The sequence below is a fragment of the Pseudophryne corroboree genome, chromosome 1 (genome assembly GCF_028390025.1).
Source record: "Pseudophryne corroboree isolate aPseCor3 chromosome 1, aPseCor3.hap2, whole genome shotgun sequence".
Lineage (NCBI taxonomy): Eukaryota > Metazoa > Chordata > Amphibia > Anura > Myobatrachidae > Pseudophryne > Pseudophryne corroboree.
The window spans coordinates 81215584-81235907 of record NC_086444.1 but is presented as its reverse complement, the minus strand read 5'-3'; the positions used below and the strand labels follow the sequence as shown (position 1 = coordinate 81235907).

General features: G+C 49.5%; 1 protein-coding gene across 2 annotated transcripts in view; it reads left to right on the top strand.

The window, feature by feature from the left end:
• Nucleotides 1–255: 255 nt before the first annotated feature.
• RANBP3L (RAN binding protein 3 like) overlaps nucleotides 256–20324 on the top strand; it is a 117667-nt gene continuing 97598 nt past the window's right edge. The window contains exon 1 of one of the 2 annotated variants that reach the window (XM_063961058.1): nucleotides 256–724. In XM_063961058.1, the coding sequence (XP_063817128.1) occupies nucleotides 508–724 (217 nt within the window). In that variant the 5' untranslated portion in view covers nucleotides 256–507. The remainder of the gene's footprint in view (nucleotides 725–20324) is intronic. The other variant, XM_063961050.1, reaches the window with a different exon arrangement.

The following is a 20324-nucleotide window of genomic DNA, read 5'->3' as shown; positions in this document are numbered from 1 at the left end:
TGGCATATCCCCGCCCTGGTCTCTCTGACGCCTCTCTATAATAAGAGAGGATCCCGCTATATCTGTATGTCCCCGCCCCACACCTTCGGACTCATAGCGTCAGAGGATCCCGTCTCATCTGTATATCCCCGCCCCGCACCCTCGGACTCACCGTTAGAGGATCCCGTTTTATCTGCATATCCCCGCCCCGCACCCTCGGACTCGCTGTTAGAGGATCCCGTCTTATCTGCATATCCCCGCCCCAGCCCTCATTAAAGTTCCCCCAGTCCCAGTGACGCCTCACACAGTAATGCACGTAGCCTTCCTGTCCCTGTACTTACTGCTCTGCTGCCTGCCTGACGCTGCCCCCGGGATCACTAGTGACTATAGCCAAGGAATGAGTCAGAGGACTGGATTGCTTTGTCCCTCTGCAGGCTGGACGATTATCTGCTGTTCTGTAACTACTGTTGGACCCCAGTGTTCCAGGCCGGCTGCAGAACTTTGTCCCAGAGGTGTGAGTAGGTCGGTATGAGAAATCAGCAGGCTCCTATACCCAGAGAGAATGTTTTCTACCCTGAGATAGAGCCCCTGTGCTGCCACAACGCAGCTGGTGCCCGCTACTTACCTGGCAAAGGCGACATGTGCATCATAGCTGCTGGCAGAGGACCTCCAACCAGCCCCAGCACTCACCTGCAGGACTCGGCACCCAGCCACCCGGAGGCTCAGCAGGACTGCACCACCAGAGGTGAGGAATAGAGCAATGTAATAATGCATGCAATCAATGATAGCACCAAGGCAGGATGAGTTACAAAGTCTTACAAGTTGTGGAACTACAAGTGCCAGCATGCTTTGGTATCAGCTATGGAACTTCAGAACACCAGGTTGTTGTTGTTGTTGTTGTTGTTGTGATTAATATTATGACTACTATTATATTTTATTTATAATACACCATAAGGGACTAATTGCGCAGTCCAAGGGGGACAAAATACGTATAAGCTATAAGGGCATATGTACTAAGCCTTGGAGAGAACTAAAGCGGAGAGAGATAAAGTACCAGCCACTCAGTGTCCAACTGCCATGTCATACCCCTTTTCCACTAGCTCAAAAAACACGGGTAAATGCACGGGGGCGCGCATTTACCCGTGTTTTTTGCAAGTGGAAAAGGATCCCCCCGCAAAAACCCGGATCAAGTGACCCGTGAATCCTACCCGGCTATCTACCTGGGTAGGACACGGGAATGATCCGGGTAGGGTTGTAGTGTAAACGGGAGCCGTGTCGTTTACATTGTATGGAAGGGCGGCGCTGGGAGATCATGTGATCTCCCAGCGCCGCCCCTGCCGCGTCAGGTTGGTGACGGCTGATGGGAAAGGGGCTGAGCACGGGTCGCAGCAGGGCAGCTCCCGTGTCAGGCTCCCGGATGCGACCCGTGCACACAGGTGGAAAAGGGGTATCACTGGCGGTGTTTGAAAAATGACACTTGGGAGCTGATTGGTTGGCACTTTCTCTTTCCACTTTATCTCTCTCCAAGGCTTAGTACATCTGCCCAATAGACAGTATATAAGTTCACGTAATCACAGTGAGCAGATAGCACAGTCGTGTAGAGATGACACAGGGCAGGAGCTGACCGTCTTTAGGGTCTATGGCTGGCACAAGAGGGCAGAGCTGGCAAAGGTTTGTAGTTCCACTGGGACTGTGAAGTCCTAGATTGCTGACCCCCTTCTTCCTCTGTTCTGCAAGTAACCTGTGGTTCACCAGCTGTGGAGGACTTACAAGTCCCATCTTGCACTGTCAAGTTGAGGCAGAGATGTGAGTAGAAAAGATTAGTCCATTCTGGCTGTGACGTGTTGTTGCACGACAGCTGCCCAGCTCCAAGTTGTCTACGCTTGTCCTGCTGCGCCAATCTGGTATGGAGTTTAGACACTATCTAACAAAAGATAATATACATACAGGCCCAGATTTATCAAGCCTTGGAGAGTGATAAATTGCACGGTGATAAACTGCAAACCAATCCGCTCCTAACTGTCAATTTCTCTATCGTCCTAAGTGGATGCTGGGGTTCCTGAAAGGACCATGGGGAATAGCGGCTCCGCAGGAGACAGGGCACAAAAGTAAAGCTTTTACAGGTCAGGTGGTGTGTACTGGCTCCTCCCCCTATGACCCTCCTCCAGACTCCAGTTAGATTTTTGTGCCCGGCCGAGAAGGGTGCAATTCTAGGTGGCTCTCATAAAGAGCTGCTTAGAGAGTTTAGCTTAGGTTTTTTATTTTACAGTGATTCCTGCTGGCAACAGGATCACTGCAACGAGGGACAGAGGGGAGAAGAAGTGAACTCACCTGCGTGCAGGATGGATTGGCTTCTTGGCTACTGGACATGAAGCTCCAGAGGGACGATCACAGGTACAGCCTGGATGGTCACCGGAGCCACGCCGCCGGCCCCCTCACAGATGCTGAAGCAAGAAGAGGTCCAGAATCGGCGGCTGAAGACTCCTGCAGTCTTCTTAAGGTAGCGCACAGCACTGCAGCTGTGCGCCATTTTCCTCTCAGCACACTTCACACGGCAGTCACTGAGGGTGCAGGGCGCTGGGGGGGGGCGCCCTGGGAGGCAAATGTAAACCTTTAAAAAGGCTAAAAATACCTCACATATAGCCCCAGAGGCTATATGGAGATATTTACCCCTGCCTAAATGTACTAAATAGCGGGAGACGAGCCCGCCGGAAAAGGGGCGGGGCCTATCTCCTCAGCACACGGCGCCATTTTCTGTCACAGCTCCGCTGGTCAGGAAGGCTCCCAGGTCTCTCCCCTGCACTGCACTACAGAAACAGGGTATAACAGAGAGGGGGGGCAAAATAAATGGCAATATATTAATATAAAAGCAGCTATAAGGGAGCACTTAATCATAAGGCTATCCCTGTCATATATAGCGCTTTTTTGGTGTGTGCTGGCAGACTCTCCCTCTGTCTCCCCAAAGGGCTAGTGGGTCCTGTCTTCGTATAGAGCATTCCCTGTGTGTCTGCTGTGTGTCGGTACGTGTGTGTCGACATGTATGAGGACGTTATTGGTGTGGAGGCGGAGCAATTGCCAAATATGAGGATGTCACCTTCTAGGGGGTCGACACCAGAATGGATGCCTTATTTGTGGAATTACGGGATAGCGTCAACTCGCTTAAGCAGTCGTTTGCCGACATGAGGCGGCCGGACACTCACTTAGTGCCTGTCCAGGCGCCTCAAACACCGTCAGGGGCTGTAAAACGCCCCTTGCCTCAGTCGGTCGACACAGACCCAGACACAGGCACTGATTCCGGTAGTGAAGGTGACGAATCAACCGTATTTTCCAAAAGGGCCACACGTTATATGATTTTGGCAATAAAGGAGATGTTACATTTAGCTGATACTACAGGTACCACTAAACAGGGTATTATGTGGGGTGTGAAAAAACTACCAGTAGTTTTTACCGAATCAGAAGAATTAAATGACGTGTGTGATGAAGCGTGGGGTGCCCCGATAAAAAACTGCTAATTTCAAAGAAGTTATTGGCTTTATACCCTTTCCCGCCAGAGGTTAGGGAGCGCTGGGAAACACCTCCTAGGGTGGACAAAGCGCTAACACGCTTATCAAAACAAGTGGCGTTACCCTCTCCTGAGACGGCCGCACTTAAAGATCCATCAGATAGGAGGATGGAAAATATCCAAAAAGGTATATACACACATGCAGGTGTTATACTACGACCAGCTATTGCGACTGCCTGGATGTGCAGTGCTGGGGTAGTTTGGTCAGAGTCCCTGATCGAAAATATTGATACCCTGGACAGGGACAATATTTTACTGTCGTTAGAACAAATAAAGGATGCATTTCTTTATATGCGTGATGCACAGAGAGATATCTGCACACTGGCATCACGGGTAAGTGCTATGTCCATTTCGGCCAGAAGAGCTTTATGGACACGACAGTGGACAGGCGATGCGTAGAGGAGTTATTTGGGGTCGGTCTATCGGATTTGGTGGCCACGGCTACGGCCGGGAAATCCACCTTTCTACCTCAAGTCACTCCCCAACAGAAAAAGGCACCGACCTTTCAACCGCAGCCTTTTCGTTCCTTTAAAAATAAGAGAGCAAAGGGCTATTCATATCTGCCACGAGGCAGAGGACGAGGGAAGAGACAGCAACAGGCAGCTCCTTCCCAGGAACAGAAGCCCTCCCCGGCTTCTACAAAAGCCTCAGCATGACGCTGGGGCTTCGCAAGCGGACTCGGGGGCGGTAGGCGGTCGTCTCAAGAATTACAGCGCGCAGTGGGCTCACTCGCAGGTAAATCCCTGGATCCTGCAGATAATATCTCAGGGGTACAGGTTGAAATTAGAGACAGAGCCACCTCGCCGTTTCCTGAAGTCTGCTTTACCAACGTCCCCCTCAGAAAGGGAGACGGTTTTGGAAGCCATTCACAAGCTGTATTCTCAGCAGGTGATAGTCAAGGTACCTCTTCTACAACAAGCCGGATGGCTCGGTAAGGCCTATTCTAAATCTGAAGTCCTTGAACCTGTACATAAAGAAGTTCAAGTTCAAGATGGAGTCACTCAGAGCAGTGATAAGCGAACCTGGAAGAAGGGGACTTTATGGTATCCTTGGACATCAAGGATGCGTATCTCCACGTTCCAATTACCCCTCACACCAGGGGTACCTCAGGTTCGTTGTACAAAACTGTCACTATCAGTTTCAGACGCTGCCGTTTGGTTTGTCCACGGCACCTCGGGTCGTTACAAAGGTAATGGCCGAGATAATATTTCTTCTTCGAAGAAAAGGCGTATTAATTATCCCATACTTGGACGATCTCCTAATAAGGGCAAGGTCCAGAGAACAGCTAGAGATGGGTTTAGCACTATCTCAAGAGGTGCTAAAGCAGCACGGATGGATTCTGAATATTCCAAAATCCCAATTAATGCCGACAACTCGTCTGCTGTTCCTGGGGATGATTCTGGACACCGTTCAGAAAAGGTTTTTCTTCCCGAAGAAAAAGCCAAGGAGTTATCTGACCTGGTCAGGAACCTCCTAAAACCAGGAAAGGTGTCTGTACATCAATGCACAAGAGTCCTGGGAAAAAAAAATGGTAGCTTCTTACGAAGCAATCCCTTTCGGCAGATTCCATGCAAAGGGATCTGTTGGACAAATGGTCAGGGTCGCATCTTCAGATGCACCTGCGGATAACCCTGTCGCCGAGGACAAGGGTATCCTTTCTGTGGTGGTTGCAGGAGCCTCATCTATTGGAGGGCCGCAGATTCGGCATGCAGGATTGGATCCTGGTGACCACGGGTGCCAGCCAGAGAGGCTGGGGAGCAGTCACACAGGGAAGAAATTTCCAGGGAGTGTGGTCGAGCCTGAAAAAGTCTCTTCACATAAGCATTCTGGAACTAAGAGCAATCTACAATGCTCTAAGCCAGGCGGAACCTCTGCTTCAAGGAAGACCGGTGTTGATCCAGTCGGACAACATCACGGCAGTCGCCCATGTAAACAGACAGGGCGGCACAAGAAGCAGGAGGGCAATGGCAGAAGCTGCCAGGATCCTTCGCTGGGCGGAGAATCACGTGATAGCACTGTCAGCAGTATTCATCCCGGGCGTGGACAACTGGGAAGCAGACTTCCTCAGCAGACACGACCTTCACCCGGGAGAGTGGAGACTTCATCCAGAAGTTTTCCACATGCTATTAAACCGTTGGGTAAAACCAATGGTGGACATGATGGCGTCTCGCCTCAACAAAACACTGGACAGGTATTGCGCCAGGTCAAGAGATCCGCAGGCAATAGCTGTGGACGCGCTGGTAACACCTTGGGTGTACCAGTCGGTATATGTGTTTCCTCCTCTGCCTCTCATACCAAAGGTATTGAGGATTATACGGCAAAGTGGAGTAAGACTAGTGGCTCCGGATTGGCCAAGAAGGACTTGGTACCCGGAACTTCAAGAGATGGTCACGGACGATCCGTGGCCTCTACTTCTGAGAAGGGACCTGCTTCAGCAGGGTACTTGTCTTTTTCAAGACTTACCGCGGCTGCGTTTGACGGCATGGCGTTTGAATGCCAGATCCTAAAAGGAAAAGGCATTCCAGAAGAAGTCATTCCTACCTTGATAAAGGCAAGGAAGGAAGTCACCGCGAAGCTTTATCGCCGTATTTGGCGAAAATATGTTGCGTGGTGCGAGCAGCGGAGTGCTCCGATGGAGGAATTTCAACTGGGTCGTTTTCCTACATTTCCTGCAATCAGGATTGTCTAGGGGTCTCAAATTGGGATCTATTAAGGTTCAAATTTCGGCCCTATCAATATTCTTCCAAAAAGAATTGGCCTCAGTCCCTGAGGTCCAGATTTTTATCACAGGAGTACTGCATATACAGCCTCCTGTGGTGCCTAAGGTGGCACCGTGGGATCTAAATGTAGTTTTAGATTTCCTCAAATCAAATTGGTTTGAACCACTAAAGAAGGTGGATTTGAAATATCTCACATGGAAAGTGACTATGTTACTGGCCCTGGCTTCGGCCGGGAGAGTATCTGAACTGGCGGCTTTGTTTTATAAAAGCCCTTATTTAATTTTCCATTCGACATAGGGCAGAGCTGCGGACGCGTCCGCATTTTCTCCCTAAGGTGGTATCAGCGTTTCACCTGAACCAGCCTATTGTAGTGCCTGCGGCTACAGACGACTTGAAGGACTCCAAGTTGTTGGACGTTGTCAGAGCCTTAAAAATATACATTTAAAGGACGGCTGGAGTCAGAAAATCTGACTCGCTGTTTATACTGTATGCACCCAACAAGTTGGGTGCACCTGCTTCTAAGCAGTCGATTGCTCGTTGGATTTGTAACAAAATTCAACTTGTACATTCGGTGGCAGGCCTGCCACAGCCTAAATCTGTTAACGCCCATTCCGCAAGGAAGGTGGGCTCATCTTGGGCGGCTGCCCGAGGGGTCTCGGCATTACTACTCTGCCGAGCAGCTACGTGGTCAGGGGAGAACACGTTTGTAAATTTTTACAAATTTGATACCCTGGCAAAGGAGGACCTGGAGTTCTCTCATTCGGTGCTGCAGAGTCATCCGCACTCTCCCGCCCGTTTGGGAGCTTTGGTATAATCCCCATGGTCCTTTCAGGAACCCCAGCATCCACTTAGGACGATAGAGAAAATAAGAATTTACTTACCGATAATTCTATTTCTCGGAGTCCGTAGTGGATGCTGGGCGCCCATCCCAAGTGCGGATTATCTGCAATACTTGTACATAGTTATTGTTAACTAATTCGGGTTATTGTTTAGGAAGCCATCTTTCAGAGGCTCCTCTGTTATCATACTGTTCACTGGGTTTAGATCACAAGTTGTACGGTGTGATTGGTGTGGCTGGTATGAGTCTTACCCGGGATTCAAAATCCTCCCTTATTGTGTACGCTCGTCCGGGCACAGTACCTAACTGGAGTCTGGAGGAGGGTCATAGGGGGAGGAGCCAGTACACACCACCTGACCTGTAAAAGCTTTACTTTTGTGCCCTGTCTCCTGCGGAGCCGCTATTCCCCATGGTCCTTTCAGGAACCCCAGCATCCACTACGGACTCCGAGAAATAGAATTATCGGTAAGTAAATTCTTATTTTTTCAAACACAGCCTGTAACATGGCAGTTAGGAGCTTAGGGGCCTTATTCCTGAATTTAACTGAGCAAAAGTGACATTACAGAACAAGGAACTACGTATGCCATTTCCCTTGTATCCTGTGAGCTGCTGTGTGATATGTACACAACATGACACACAGACACTACACACTATAACCATTCATGACCGTCTCCTATGTTCCTTGCACGCTTTGTGGATCAGCAGTAGAGAGTTGTGGCTAGGGAAGTCATCGGTCAGCTTTTCTGATGGACACCCCGGTGGAGGGGCTTGGGGAACTAACAATGAAACTTGGAGAAGAGCAGAAAGGTAGATTGGAAGCTTGAGTGTGGCCGGTAGGAATGCAGGGGATGTTTGGCTGCTACACTATATGGAATTTTATGGAATTTCAAGTATGTCTGGGGCTTGGCCGGGCAATCGTCTTTTCTCTATCGTCCTAGTGGATGCTGGGGTTCCTGAAAGGACCATGGGGAATAGCGGCTCCGCAGGAGACAGGGCACAAAAAGTAAAGCTTTAGGATCAGGTGGTGTGCACTGGCTCCTCCCCCTATGACCCTCCTCCAAGCCTCAGTTAGATTTTTGTGCCCGGCCGAGAAGGGTGCAATCTAGGTGGCTCTCCTAAAGAGTTTAGCTTAGGTTTTTTATTTTACAGTGAGTCCTGCTGGCAACAGGATCACTGCAATGAGGGACTTAGGGGAGAAGAAGTGAACTCACCTGCGTGCAGGATGGATTGGCTTCTTGGCTACTGGACATTAGCTCCAGAGGGACGATCACAGGTACAGCCTGGATGGTCACCGGAGCCTCGCCGCCGGCCCCCTTGCAAATGCTGAAACGAGAAGAGGTCCAGAATCGGCGGCAGAAGACTCCTCAGTCTTCTTAAGGTAGCGCACAGCACTGCAGCTGTGCGCCATTTTCCTCTCAGCACACTTCACACGGCAGTCACTGAGGGTGCAGGGCGCTGGGAGGGGGGCGCCCTGGGAGGCAAATGAAAACCTTTTTTGGCTAAAAATACCTCACATATAGCCTCCGGGGGCTATATGGAGATATTTAACCCCTGCCAGAATCCGTTAAGAGCGGGAGACGAGGCCGCCGAAAAAGGGGCGGGGCCTATCTCCTCAGCACACAGCGCCATTTTCCCTCACAGAAAGGCTGGAGGGAAGGCTCCCAGGCTCTCCCCTGCACTGCACTACAGAAACAGGGTTAAAACAGAGAGGGGGGGCACTAATTTGGCGTTAGAAATATATAAAAAAGATGCTATAAGGGAAAACACTTATATAAGGTTGTCCCTATATAATTATAGCGTTTTTGGTGTGTGCTGGCAAACTCTCCCTCTGTCTCTCCAAAGGGCTAGTGGGTCCTGTCCTCTATCAGAGCATTCCCTGTGTGTGTGCTGTGTGTCGGTACGTGTGTGTCGACATGTATGAGGACGATGTTGGTGAGGAGGCGGAGCAATTGCCTGTAATGGTGATGTCACTCTCTAGGGAGTCGACACCGGAATGGATGGCTTATTTAGGGAATTACGTGATAATGTCAACACGCGCCAAGGTCGGTTGACGACATGAGACGGCCGACAAACAATTAGTACCGGTCCAGACGTCTCAGAAACACCGTCAGGGGTTTTAAAACGCCCGTTTACTTTAGTCGGTCGACACAGACACAGACAGGGACACTGAATCCAGTGTCGACGGTGAATAAACAAACGTATTCCTTATTAGGGCCACACGTTAAGGGCAATGAAGGAGGGTTACATATTTCTGATACTACAAGTACCACAAAAGAGGGTATTATGTGGGATGTGAAAAAACTACCGTAGTTTTTCCTGAATCAGATAAATTAAATGAAGTGTGTGATGATGCGTGGGTTCCCCCCGATAGAAAATATGGGCGGTATACCCTTTCCCGCCAGAAGTTAGGGCGCTTGGGGAAACACCCCTTAGGGTGGATAAGGCGCTCACACGCTTATCAGAACAAGTGGCGGTACCGTCTATAGATAGGGCCGTCCTCAAGGAGCCAGCTGACAGGAGGCTGGAAAAATATCATAAAAAGTATATACACACATACTGGTGTTATACTGCGACCAGCGATCGCCTCAGCCTGGATGGGCAGAGCTGGGGTGGCTTGGTCGGATTCCCTGACTAAAAATATAGAGCATTTAAAGGATGTATTTCTATATATGCGAGATGCACAGAGGGATATTTGCACTCTGGCATCAAGAGTAAGTGCGATGTCCATATCTGCCAGAAGATGTTTATGGACACGACAGTGGTCAGGTGATGCAGATTCCAAACGGCACAAAGGTGTATTGCCGTATAAAGGAAGAGGAGTTATTTGGGGTCGGTCCATCGGACCTGGTGGCCACGGCAACTGCTGGAAAATCCACCGTTTTTACCCTAAGTCACATCTCTGCAGAAAAAGACACCGTCTTTTCAGCTTCAGTCCTTTCGTCCCTATAAGAGTCATATCTGCCCAGGGATAGAGGAAAGGGAAGAAGACTGCAGCAGGCAGCCCATTCCCAGGAACAGAAGCGTTCCACCGCTTCTGACAAGCTCTCAGCATGACGCTGAGACCGTACAGGACCCCTGGATCCTACAAGTAGTATCCCAGGGGTACAGTTTGGAATGTCGAGACGTTTCCCCTGCGCAGGCTCCTGAAGTCTGCTTTACCAAGGTCTCCCTCCGACAAGGAGGCAGTATGGGAAAAAATTCACGAGCTGTATTCCCAGCAGGTGATAATTAAATTACCCCTCCTACAACAAGAAAAGGGGTATTATTCCACACTATATTGTGGTACTGAAGCCAGAAGGCTAGGTGAGACCTATTCTAAATCTAAAAAAATTTGAACACTTACAAAGGTTCAAATCAAGATGGAGTCACTCAGAGCAGTGATAACGAACCGGGAAGTAGGGGACTATCTGGTGTCCCGAGACATCAGGGATGCTTACCTCCATGTCCCAAATTTGCCCTTATCACTAAGGGTACCTCAGGTTCGTGGTACAGAACTGTCACTATCAGTTTCAGACGCTGCCGTTTGGATTGTCTACGGCACCCCGGGTCTTTACCAAGGTAATGGCCGAAATGATGGTTCTTCTTCGAAGAAAAGGCGTCTTAATTATCCCTTACTTGGACGATCTCCTGATAAGGGCAAAGTCCAGGGAACAGTTGGAGGTCGGAGTAGCACTATCTCGGATACTGTTACAACAGCAGGGGTGGATTCTAAATATTCCAAAATCGCAGCTGATCCCGACAACAAGTCTCCTGTGCTTAGGGATGATTCTGGACACAGTCCAGAAAAAGGTGTTTCTCCCGGAAGAGAAAGCCAGGGAGTTATCCGAGCTAGTCAGGAACCTCCTAAAATCAGTGCATCATTGCACAAGGGCCATGGTAAAAAAATGGTGACTTCCTTCGAAGCAATTCCAGTCGGCAGATTTCATGCAAAAACTTTTCAGTGGGATCTGCTGGACAAATGGTCCGGATCGCATCTTCAGATGCATCAGCGGATAACCCTATATCCAAGGACAAGGGTGTCTCTCCTGTGGTGGTTACAGAGTGCTCATCTTCTAGAGGGCCGCAGATTCGGCATTCAGTTTTGGATGTTGGTGACCACGGAGGCCAGCCCGAGAGGCTGGGGAGCAGTCACACAAGGAAAAAATTTCCAGGGAGTGTGATCAAGTCTGGAGATTTTTCTCCACATAAATATAGCTAAGGGTAAATTTATAATGCTCTAAGCTTAGCAAGACCTCTGCTTCAAGGTCAGCCGGTATTGATCCACTGGGATAAAACATCACGGCAGTCGCCCACGTAAATAGACAGGGCGGCACAAGAAGCAGGAGGGCAGTGGCAAAAACTGCAAGGACTTTTCGCTGGGCGGAAAATCATGTGATAGCACTGTCAGCAGTGTTTCATTCCGGGAATGGAAACTGGGAAGCAGACTTCCTCAGTAGGCACGACCTCCACCCGGCAGAGTGGGAACTTCATGGGGAAGTTTTCCACATAATTGTAAACCGTTGGGAATTACCAAAGGTGGACATGATGGCGTCCCGTCTGAACAAAAAAACGGGACAGGTATTGCGCCAGGTTAAGAGACCCTCAGGCAATAGCTGTGGACGTTCTGGTAACACCGTGGGTGTACCAGTCGGTGTATGTGTTCCATCCTCTGCTTTTCATACCTAAGGTACTGAGAATTATAAGACGTAGAGGAGTAAGAACTATACTCATGGCTCCGGATTGGCCAAGAAGGACTTGGTACCCGGAACTTCAAGAGATGCTCACAGAGGACTTATGGCCTCTGCCGCTAAGAAGGGACTTGTTTCAGCAAGTACCATGTCTGTTCCAAGACTTACCGCAGCTGCGTTTGACGGCATGGCGGTGGAACGCCGGATCCTAAGGGAAAAGGCATTCAGGAAGAGGTCATTCCTACCCTGGTCAAAGCCAGAAAGGAGGTGACCGCACAACATTATCACCACATGTGGCGAAAATATGTTGCGTGGTGTGAGGCCAGGAAGGCCCCACGAAGAAATTTCAACTCGGTCGATTCCTGCATTTCTTGCAAACAGGAGTGTCTATGGGCCTCAAATTGGGGTCCATTAAGGTTCAAATTTCGGCCCTGTCGATTTTTCTTCCAGAAAGAATTGGCTTCAGTTCCTGAAGTCCAGAAGTTTGTCAAGGGAGTATTGCATATACAACCCCCTTTTGTGCCTCCAGTGGCACTGTGGGATCTCAACGTAGTTCTGGGATTCCACAAAACACATTGGTTTAAAACCAGTCAAATCTGTGGATTTGAAGCATCTCACATGGAAGGTGAACATGCTCTTGGACCTGGCCTGGACCAGGCGAGTGTCAAATTGGTGGGGTTTTTTCTCAAAAAAGCCCATATCTGTTTGTCCATTCGGACAGGGCAGAGCTGCAGACTCGTCCCCAGTTCTCTCCCTAAGGTGGTGTCAGTGTTTCACCTGAACCAGCTTATTGTGGTGTCTTGCGCCTACTAGGGACTTGGAGGACTCCAAGTTGCTAGATGTGGTCAGGGCCCTGAAAATATAGGTTCCAGGACGGCTGGAGTCAGGAAAACTGACTTGCTGTTATCCTGTATGCACCCAACAAACTGGGTGCTCTTGCTTTTAAGCAGACTTTTGCTAGTTGGATGTGTAATACAATTCAGCTTGCACATTCTGTGGCAGGCCTGCCACAGCCAAAATATGTAAATGCCCATTCCACAAGGAAGGTGGGCTCATCTTGGGCGGCTGCCCGAGGGGTCTCGGTTTTACAACTTTGCCGAGCGGCTATTTAGTCAGGGGCAAACACGTTTGTAAAATCCTACAAATTTGATACCCTGGCTAAGGAGGACCTGGAGTTCTCTCATTCGGTGCTGCAGAGTCATCCGCACTCTCCCGCCCGTTTGGGAGCTTTGGTATAATCCCCATGGTCCTTTCAGGAACCCCAGCATCCACTAGGACGATAGAGAAAATAAGAATTTACTTACCGATAATTCTATTTCTCGGAGTCCGTAGTGGATGCTGGGCGCCCATCCCAAGTGCGGATTATCTGCATTACTTGTACATAGTTACAAAAATCGGGTTATTATTGTTGTGAGCCATCCTTTCAGAGGCTCCGCTGTTATCATACTGTTAACTGGGTTCAGATCACAGGTTGTACAGTGTGATTGGTGTGGCTGGTATGAGTCTTACCCGGGATTCATAAATCCTTCCTTATTGTGTACGCTCGTCCGGGCACAGTACCTAACTGAGGCTTGGAGGAGGGTCATAGGGGGAGGAGCCAGTGCACACCACCTGATCCTAAAGCTTTACTTTTTGTGCCCTGTCTCCTGCGGAGCCGCTATTCCCCATGGTCCTTTCAGGAACCCCAGCATCCACTACGGACTCCGAGAAATAGAATTATCGGTAAGTAAATTCTTATTTTGTTGCACATCTATAGCACGATACAGGATACATCTGAGAATCTCATACCAAAACAAAGTAAATATTACATAACCATGTAGCTATATGGAAAACATACACTTCCTCTCCGATTGTTTCCTTAACTTTCCCCACTTGTAACTGGCCCATCACTAGGACTGACCCCATGCCAATGAGGCCTAGTAACGACAGTATCGATTTCACTCCACGGGTTCACTTTATAGTAAAGCTGCTTAGACACAGTGGAAAAAGCCATTATTACAGTCATGAAAGCCAGTTAACTAGGAACCAGTGATGTTCCCTGAGGTCCTGCTTTTCCATTGGCTTAGTCCACAACCTGGTAGCCTCCGTGGACAATGTGAGGACATCGGGGACAGTATTCAGTCAGGTAATCTAAGGCAGGGTACACACTTGCCCGACAGCGCCACTGACCAATGGACCTAGCAACCAATTTTGGTAAGCATACACACTTACCAATCAGGTAATGTCTGGTATACCAATCCGGTATGTCTGGCCAGATATCACAACTGGGCGGGGATTTCGATTTGTCCAGCCAGTTATATCATTGTTGGCGGTTCCTACTGCCGCATAACAGTTCACTCTGCGGGTCGCCCGTACAATCGCGCAGATGCACCAATACAATTGCATAATATATCTGCAGCAGCTGTGCTGTAGAGCTGACCCGATATGTCTGTGAACAACTCGTTCACATGGGTTGGTATTGGGAGATCCGGCGTTTGGGATCCCAGAAGTCACCTTACCAACCCCGGGATCCTGGTTTCCAGAATGCCGGCAAGTGTGTGTGTGTGGCGTTTGCACAACGTAGCCCCTTACGGGCTCGCTGCGCTCGCCACACAGCGGGCTCGGTATGCCGACTGCCGGGCTGTCCACAGCTTGGGATTCCGGCGTCGGCATAGTGACCAGCGCCCTCCCGACCGCCGGTCACAGAACTACATCCCGTTCACATGCATATCGTCTGCACCATGGCTTAGATTTGAGATGCACATACATTGGCTACATATGTGGGCCTAGAAGCCAGGCGGGGGGGTGGGGGCTGGGGCTTGGCCAGGCTCTGAATGGCATGGCCACAATCCATCTACTGTGTGTTCACAGGGTCTGAAACATCTCTTGATGGCCCCCCTGAACACCCCTAATAAGTGTGCTGCCCTTCACCTTCTCTTTGCATTCCATTTTTCAGTGATGTAGTGGATTAACGTGGAAGCCCCCCAAATTTGGAGTGCCTGAGTGGTTATCTTCAGGATAAACACTTGGGCCAAACGTCTGCATCCCAAAACACCTTTATAAGAAGTCCAGATAATGGTACAACAATAGCAAAGTTCTCAATGAAAATTCTCTGGGACCTGATTGTGTACTTTTCTATGGTTATTATAGCTGTATTTACTGTTTCCCGCTTTGTACCATGGACTTCCGCACCACTGTATGCTGTGCCTGTGTGCGATACATCCACTGAAGTGCACCTTTTGTGGGCAAGATGGCTTCATGTGGATCTATTCATACAGGCAGGGCCGGTGCTAAGGTGTTAGGCGCCCCCCTGCAAAATATAACTTTGCGCCCTCTCTCCTCCAAGGCATACACAGAGTGACAGAGGGGTATACAGGGTGACAGTGGCAGATATATACGGGGTGACAGGGACATATACAGGGTGAGTCACAGGGACATACACAGGGTGACGGTGGCAGATATATACACGGGGTGACAGGGATATACACAGGGTGACAGTGGCAGATATATACGGGGTGACAGGGACATACACAGGGTGACAGAGGCAGATATACACAGGGTGACAGGGATATACACATGGTGACAGTGGCAGATATACACAGGGTGACAGGGATATACTCAGGGTGACAGTGGCAGATATATACGGGGTGACAGGGACATACACAGGGTGAGTCACAGGGACATACACAGGGTGACAGTGGCAGATATATACGGGGTGACAGGGATTTACACAGGGTGACAGTGGCAGATATACACATGGTGACAGGGATATACACAGGGTGACAGTGGCAGATATACACAGGGTGAGTCACAGGGACATACACAGGGTGACAGTGGCAGATATACACGGGGTGAAAGGGACATACACAGGGTGACAGTGGCAGATATACACGGGGTGAAAGGGACATACACAGGGTGACAGTGGCAGATATACACGGGGTGACAGTGGCAGATATACACGGGGTGACAGGGACATACACAGGGTGAGTCACAGGGACATACACAGGGTGACAGTGGCAGATATATACGGGGTGACAGGGATTTACACAGGGTGACAGTGGCAGATATACACATGGTGACAGGGATATACACAGGGTGACAGTGGCAGATATACACGGGGTGAAAGGGACATACACAGGGTGACAGTGGCAGATATACACGGGGTGACAGTGGCAGATATATACGGGGTGACAGGGACATACACAGGGTGACAGTGGCAGATATACACGGGGTGAAAGGGACATACACAGGGTGACAGTGGCAGATATACACGGGGTGACAGTGGCAGATATACACGGGGTGAAAGGGACATACACAGGGTGACAGTGGCAGATATACACGGGGTGACAGTGGCAGATATACACGGGGTGAAAGGGACATACACAGGGTGACAGTGGCAGATATACACGGGGTGAAAGGGACATACACAGGGTGACAGTGGCAGATATACACGGGGTGACAGTGGCAGATATATACGGGGTGACAGGGACATACACAGGGTGAGTCACAGGGACATACACAGGGTGACAGTGGCAGATATATACGGGGTGACAGGGATTTACACAGGGTGACAGTGGCAGATATACACATGGTGACAGGGATATACACAGGGTGACAGTGGCAGATATACACAGGGTGAGTCACAGGGACATACACAGGGTGACAGTGGCAGATATACACGGGGTGAAAGGGACATACACAGGGTGACAGTGGCAGATATACACGGGGTGACAGGGATATACACAGGGTGACAGTGGCAGATATACACGGGGTGAAAGGGACATACACAGGGTGACAGTGGCAGATATACACGGGGTGACAGTGGCAGATATACACGGGGTGAAAGGGACATACACAGGGTGACAGTGGCAGATATACACGGGGTGAAAGGGACATACACAGGGTGACAGTGGCAGATATACATGGGGTGACAGGGATATACACAGGGTGACAGTGGCAGATATACACGGGGTGACAGGGATATACACAGGGTGATAGTGGCAGATATACACGGGGTGAAAGGGACATACACAGGGTGACAGTGGCAGATATACACGGGGTGACAGGGATATACACAGGGTGACAGTGGCAAATATACACGGGGTGACAGGGATATACACAGGGTGACAGTGGCAGATATACACGGGGTGACAGGGATATACACAGGGTGACAGTGGCAGATATACACGGGGTGACAGGGATATACACAGGGTGACAGTGGCAGATATACACAGGGTGAGTGACAGAGATATACACAGGGTGACAGTGGCAGATATACACAGGGTGACAGTGGCAGATATACACGGGGTGACAGGGATATACACAGGGTGACAGTGGCAGATATACACGGGGTGACAGGGATATACACAGGGTGACAGTGGCAGATATACACAGGGTGAGTGACGGATATACACAGGGTGACAGTGGCAGATATACACAGGGTGACAGTGGCAGATATACACGAGGTGAAAGGGACATACACAGGGTGACAGGGATATACACAGGGTGACAGTGGCAGATATACACAGGGTGAGTGACAGGGATATACACAGGGTGACAGTGGCAGATATACACGGGGTGAAAGGGACATACACAGGGTGACAGTGGCAGATATACACGGGGTGACAGGGATATACACAGGGTGACAGTGGCAGATATACACGGGGTGACAGGGATATACACAGGGTGACAGTGGCAGATATACACAGGGTGACAGGGATATACACAGGGTGACAGTGGCAGATATACACAGGGTGGCAGGGATATACACAGGGTGACAGGGATATACACAGGGTGACAGTGGCAGATATACACAAGGTGACAGGGATATACACAGGGTGACAGTGGCAGATATACACGGGGTGACAGGGATATACACAGGGTGACAGTGGCAGATATACACGGGGTGACAGGGATATACACAGGGTGACAGTGGCAGATATACACAGGGTGACAGGGATATACAGAGGGTGACAGTGGCAGATACACACAGGGTGACAGGGATATACACAGGGTTACAGTGGCAGATATACACGGGATGAAAGGGATATACACAGGGTGACAGTGGCACATATACACGGGATGACAAGGACATATACAGGGTGACAGAGGGGCATAGACAGGGTGACAGTGGCACGTATACACGGGTGACAGGGATATATACAGGGTGACAGAGGGGCATAGACAGGGTGACAGTGGGTTATGCACTCTGGGTGACAGTGAGACATATTCACAGAACATAGGACAGTGGGTCATGCACAGAGTGGCAATGCTGTGCCAATCCCCCTCCCCACTGTGCCCCAAATGACATCATACAGTATGCCCCACTATGCCCACAGCTTAATATAATACAACAGCTTAATTCTTACGTTCTTCACTGTATTTCTTTCAACTTTTTCCTCTGACCTTCTACTGTACGTTTTTCCGTGCCATGCAGCTCCTCTTGCACAGTGGCTCCTCATGATCTGTGCAGCAGCCGGGCACAGAACAGCTACAGAGGGAGGGAAGCCAGGCAGACAGTCCCAGGCCAGCGCATGCAGAGTGGCTGATGGCGTCAGATGAGGCAAGCATGGTGTGCGTTGCCGCCGGCAGTACGGCCCAATGTGCGGTGGAAAGGTCATTGGAAGAAGACGCTACAGACTCTGCTGAGCATGCTCACCTTCTTCCGTCTGACCTCCTAAGGCTATCACCGCGGTGCTCACTAAAGCAACTGCGGTGCAGCCCAAGTAGTTCGGCAGGCAGTTTTTTCACTAGCGGGGGGGTTGTGCCAGGGCCCCTCGGAAGCAAAAGTACCCGTAGTATCCCCCTATTTCAGGGCCTGCCAATAGGCGCAGTGTGGAGTAAAGGGCAGGGGGAGGAGGAGAGAGACTGGAGATTGCACGGCGCACTTCACTGTTCACGCTGCCAGCCGGCAGTAACAGTGGACAGAAAGCAGCAGGGTAGCAGAGCGCGGGAGAGCGCCTCTCCTGGCCGGCGCCTCCCTGCTTTGCATACCCTTGCTGAGTGGGTAGCGCCGGCACTGCATACAGGGTACTGTATATCAAACTGCCACACGTGTCTGTTTTCTCATATATGTTTTGGGTCCTTGTATGGCTTATCTCCCACAGTCTAACCGTTGTAGTGCGACCAACATGGCTGCCTCATCTGGTATGCTTGTGGATGGGATGAAAAGTACATGGACCTGGTGGTTAATGTTGGCTCCTGCTCCTAGTGTTAGGTCGCTGCAACCACCCATTATGTGTCATCTCTTCTAGGGGTAGACTATTCCACCCAGGGTAATCCTACATAGTGCGCCTACCATGGCTGCCACACCTGGCACCTATCATGAGTGGAATATATAACCCGTGGAGGTTATTACCCAAAATGTCTTTCCCCAACCCTGCAATATCCATATTGTGTGTTCTAGGTTTCTGTTGTTTTTAATTATCTCTGTTTTCCTACTTTTGTAATAACAAATCCTTGTACAATGTATCATGTTTTTGATATATGCAAAGCGACTTTGAGTCCCATGGGAAAAAGGCGCTATGTAAATAAAATTATTATTATTAATATTATTATATACACTAGGCTAGATTATTCATTGGGCAGCCTAGGTGCCTGCTTAAGGTCCAGTGGCCACAAAGGGGCCCACATATGTCTAATCTGTTATGTACAGCATGCCCAAGGAGATCTTCCTCAGGCTCTGATTACCCCTAGACTGACAGCTGATACGTCTTCCTCTGCTACTAAAGGACTTTTACATCAATAAACGTTGCATCACATCACAGTGATACTGCTACATCACTGTGACAGTGTCATGCCATACCTGCCTCATTACCCTCCCTCCTAGTGCTGCAGCTGGGGCCGAGGGGTGATCATGAGAGCTGAAATCCTGCTGGAACCACTGTCAGCCAGTTTGCAGTATAATCCATTTTTAAGTATAAGTAGTTTAGTCTGAACCAGCTGAAAGTGACATGTCCATCTCAGTAACCCCCTAGCAATTAAATGATGTCGGCTAAGTAGAAAAATAGGTGATACTTACCTATTGGTAGTCTACTGTGTTGCAACAAAAATATTTTGCATACTGTTGTTAGTTTTGCAATCTGTTTTGAGTTAGAGATTAGCCGTATTATTGTCACTGCTGCAATGTTACTGTCTAAATCCCAGAGAATATTAATTTATTTATTTATTTATTTAGATAATTGAAAATGATTTTTTTACATTTTATTCAGATAATTGAAAATACATTTCTCTGACGTCCTAAGTGGATGCTGGGGACTCCGTAAGGACCATGGGGAATAGCGGCTCCGCAGGAGACAGGGCACAAAAGTAAAAGCTTTAGGATCAGGTGGTGTGCACTGGCTCCTCCCCCTATGACCCTCCTCCAAGCCTCAGTTAGGTTTTTGTGCCCGGCCGAGAAGGGTGCAATCTAGGTGGCTCTCCTAAAGAGCTGCTTAGAGTAAAAGTTTTGTTAGGTTTTTTATTTTCAGTGAGACCTGCTGGCAACAGGATCACTGCATCGAGGGACTAAGGGGAGAAGAAGTGAACTCACCTGCGTGCAGGATGGATTGGCTTCTTAGGCTACTGGACACTAGCTCCAG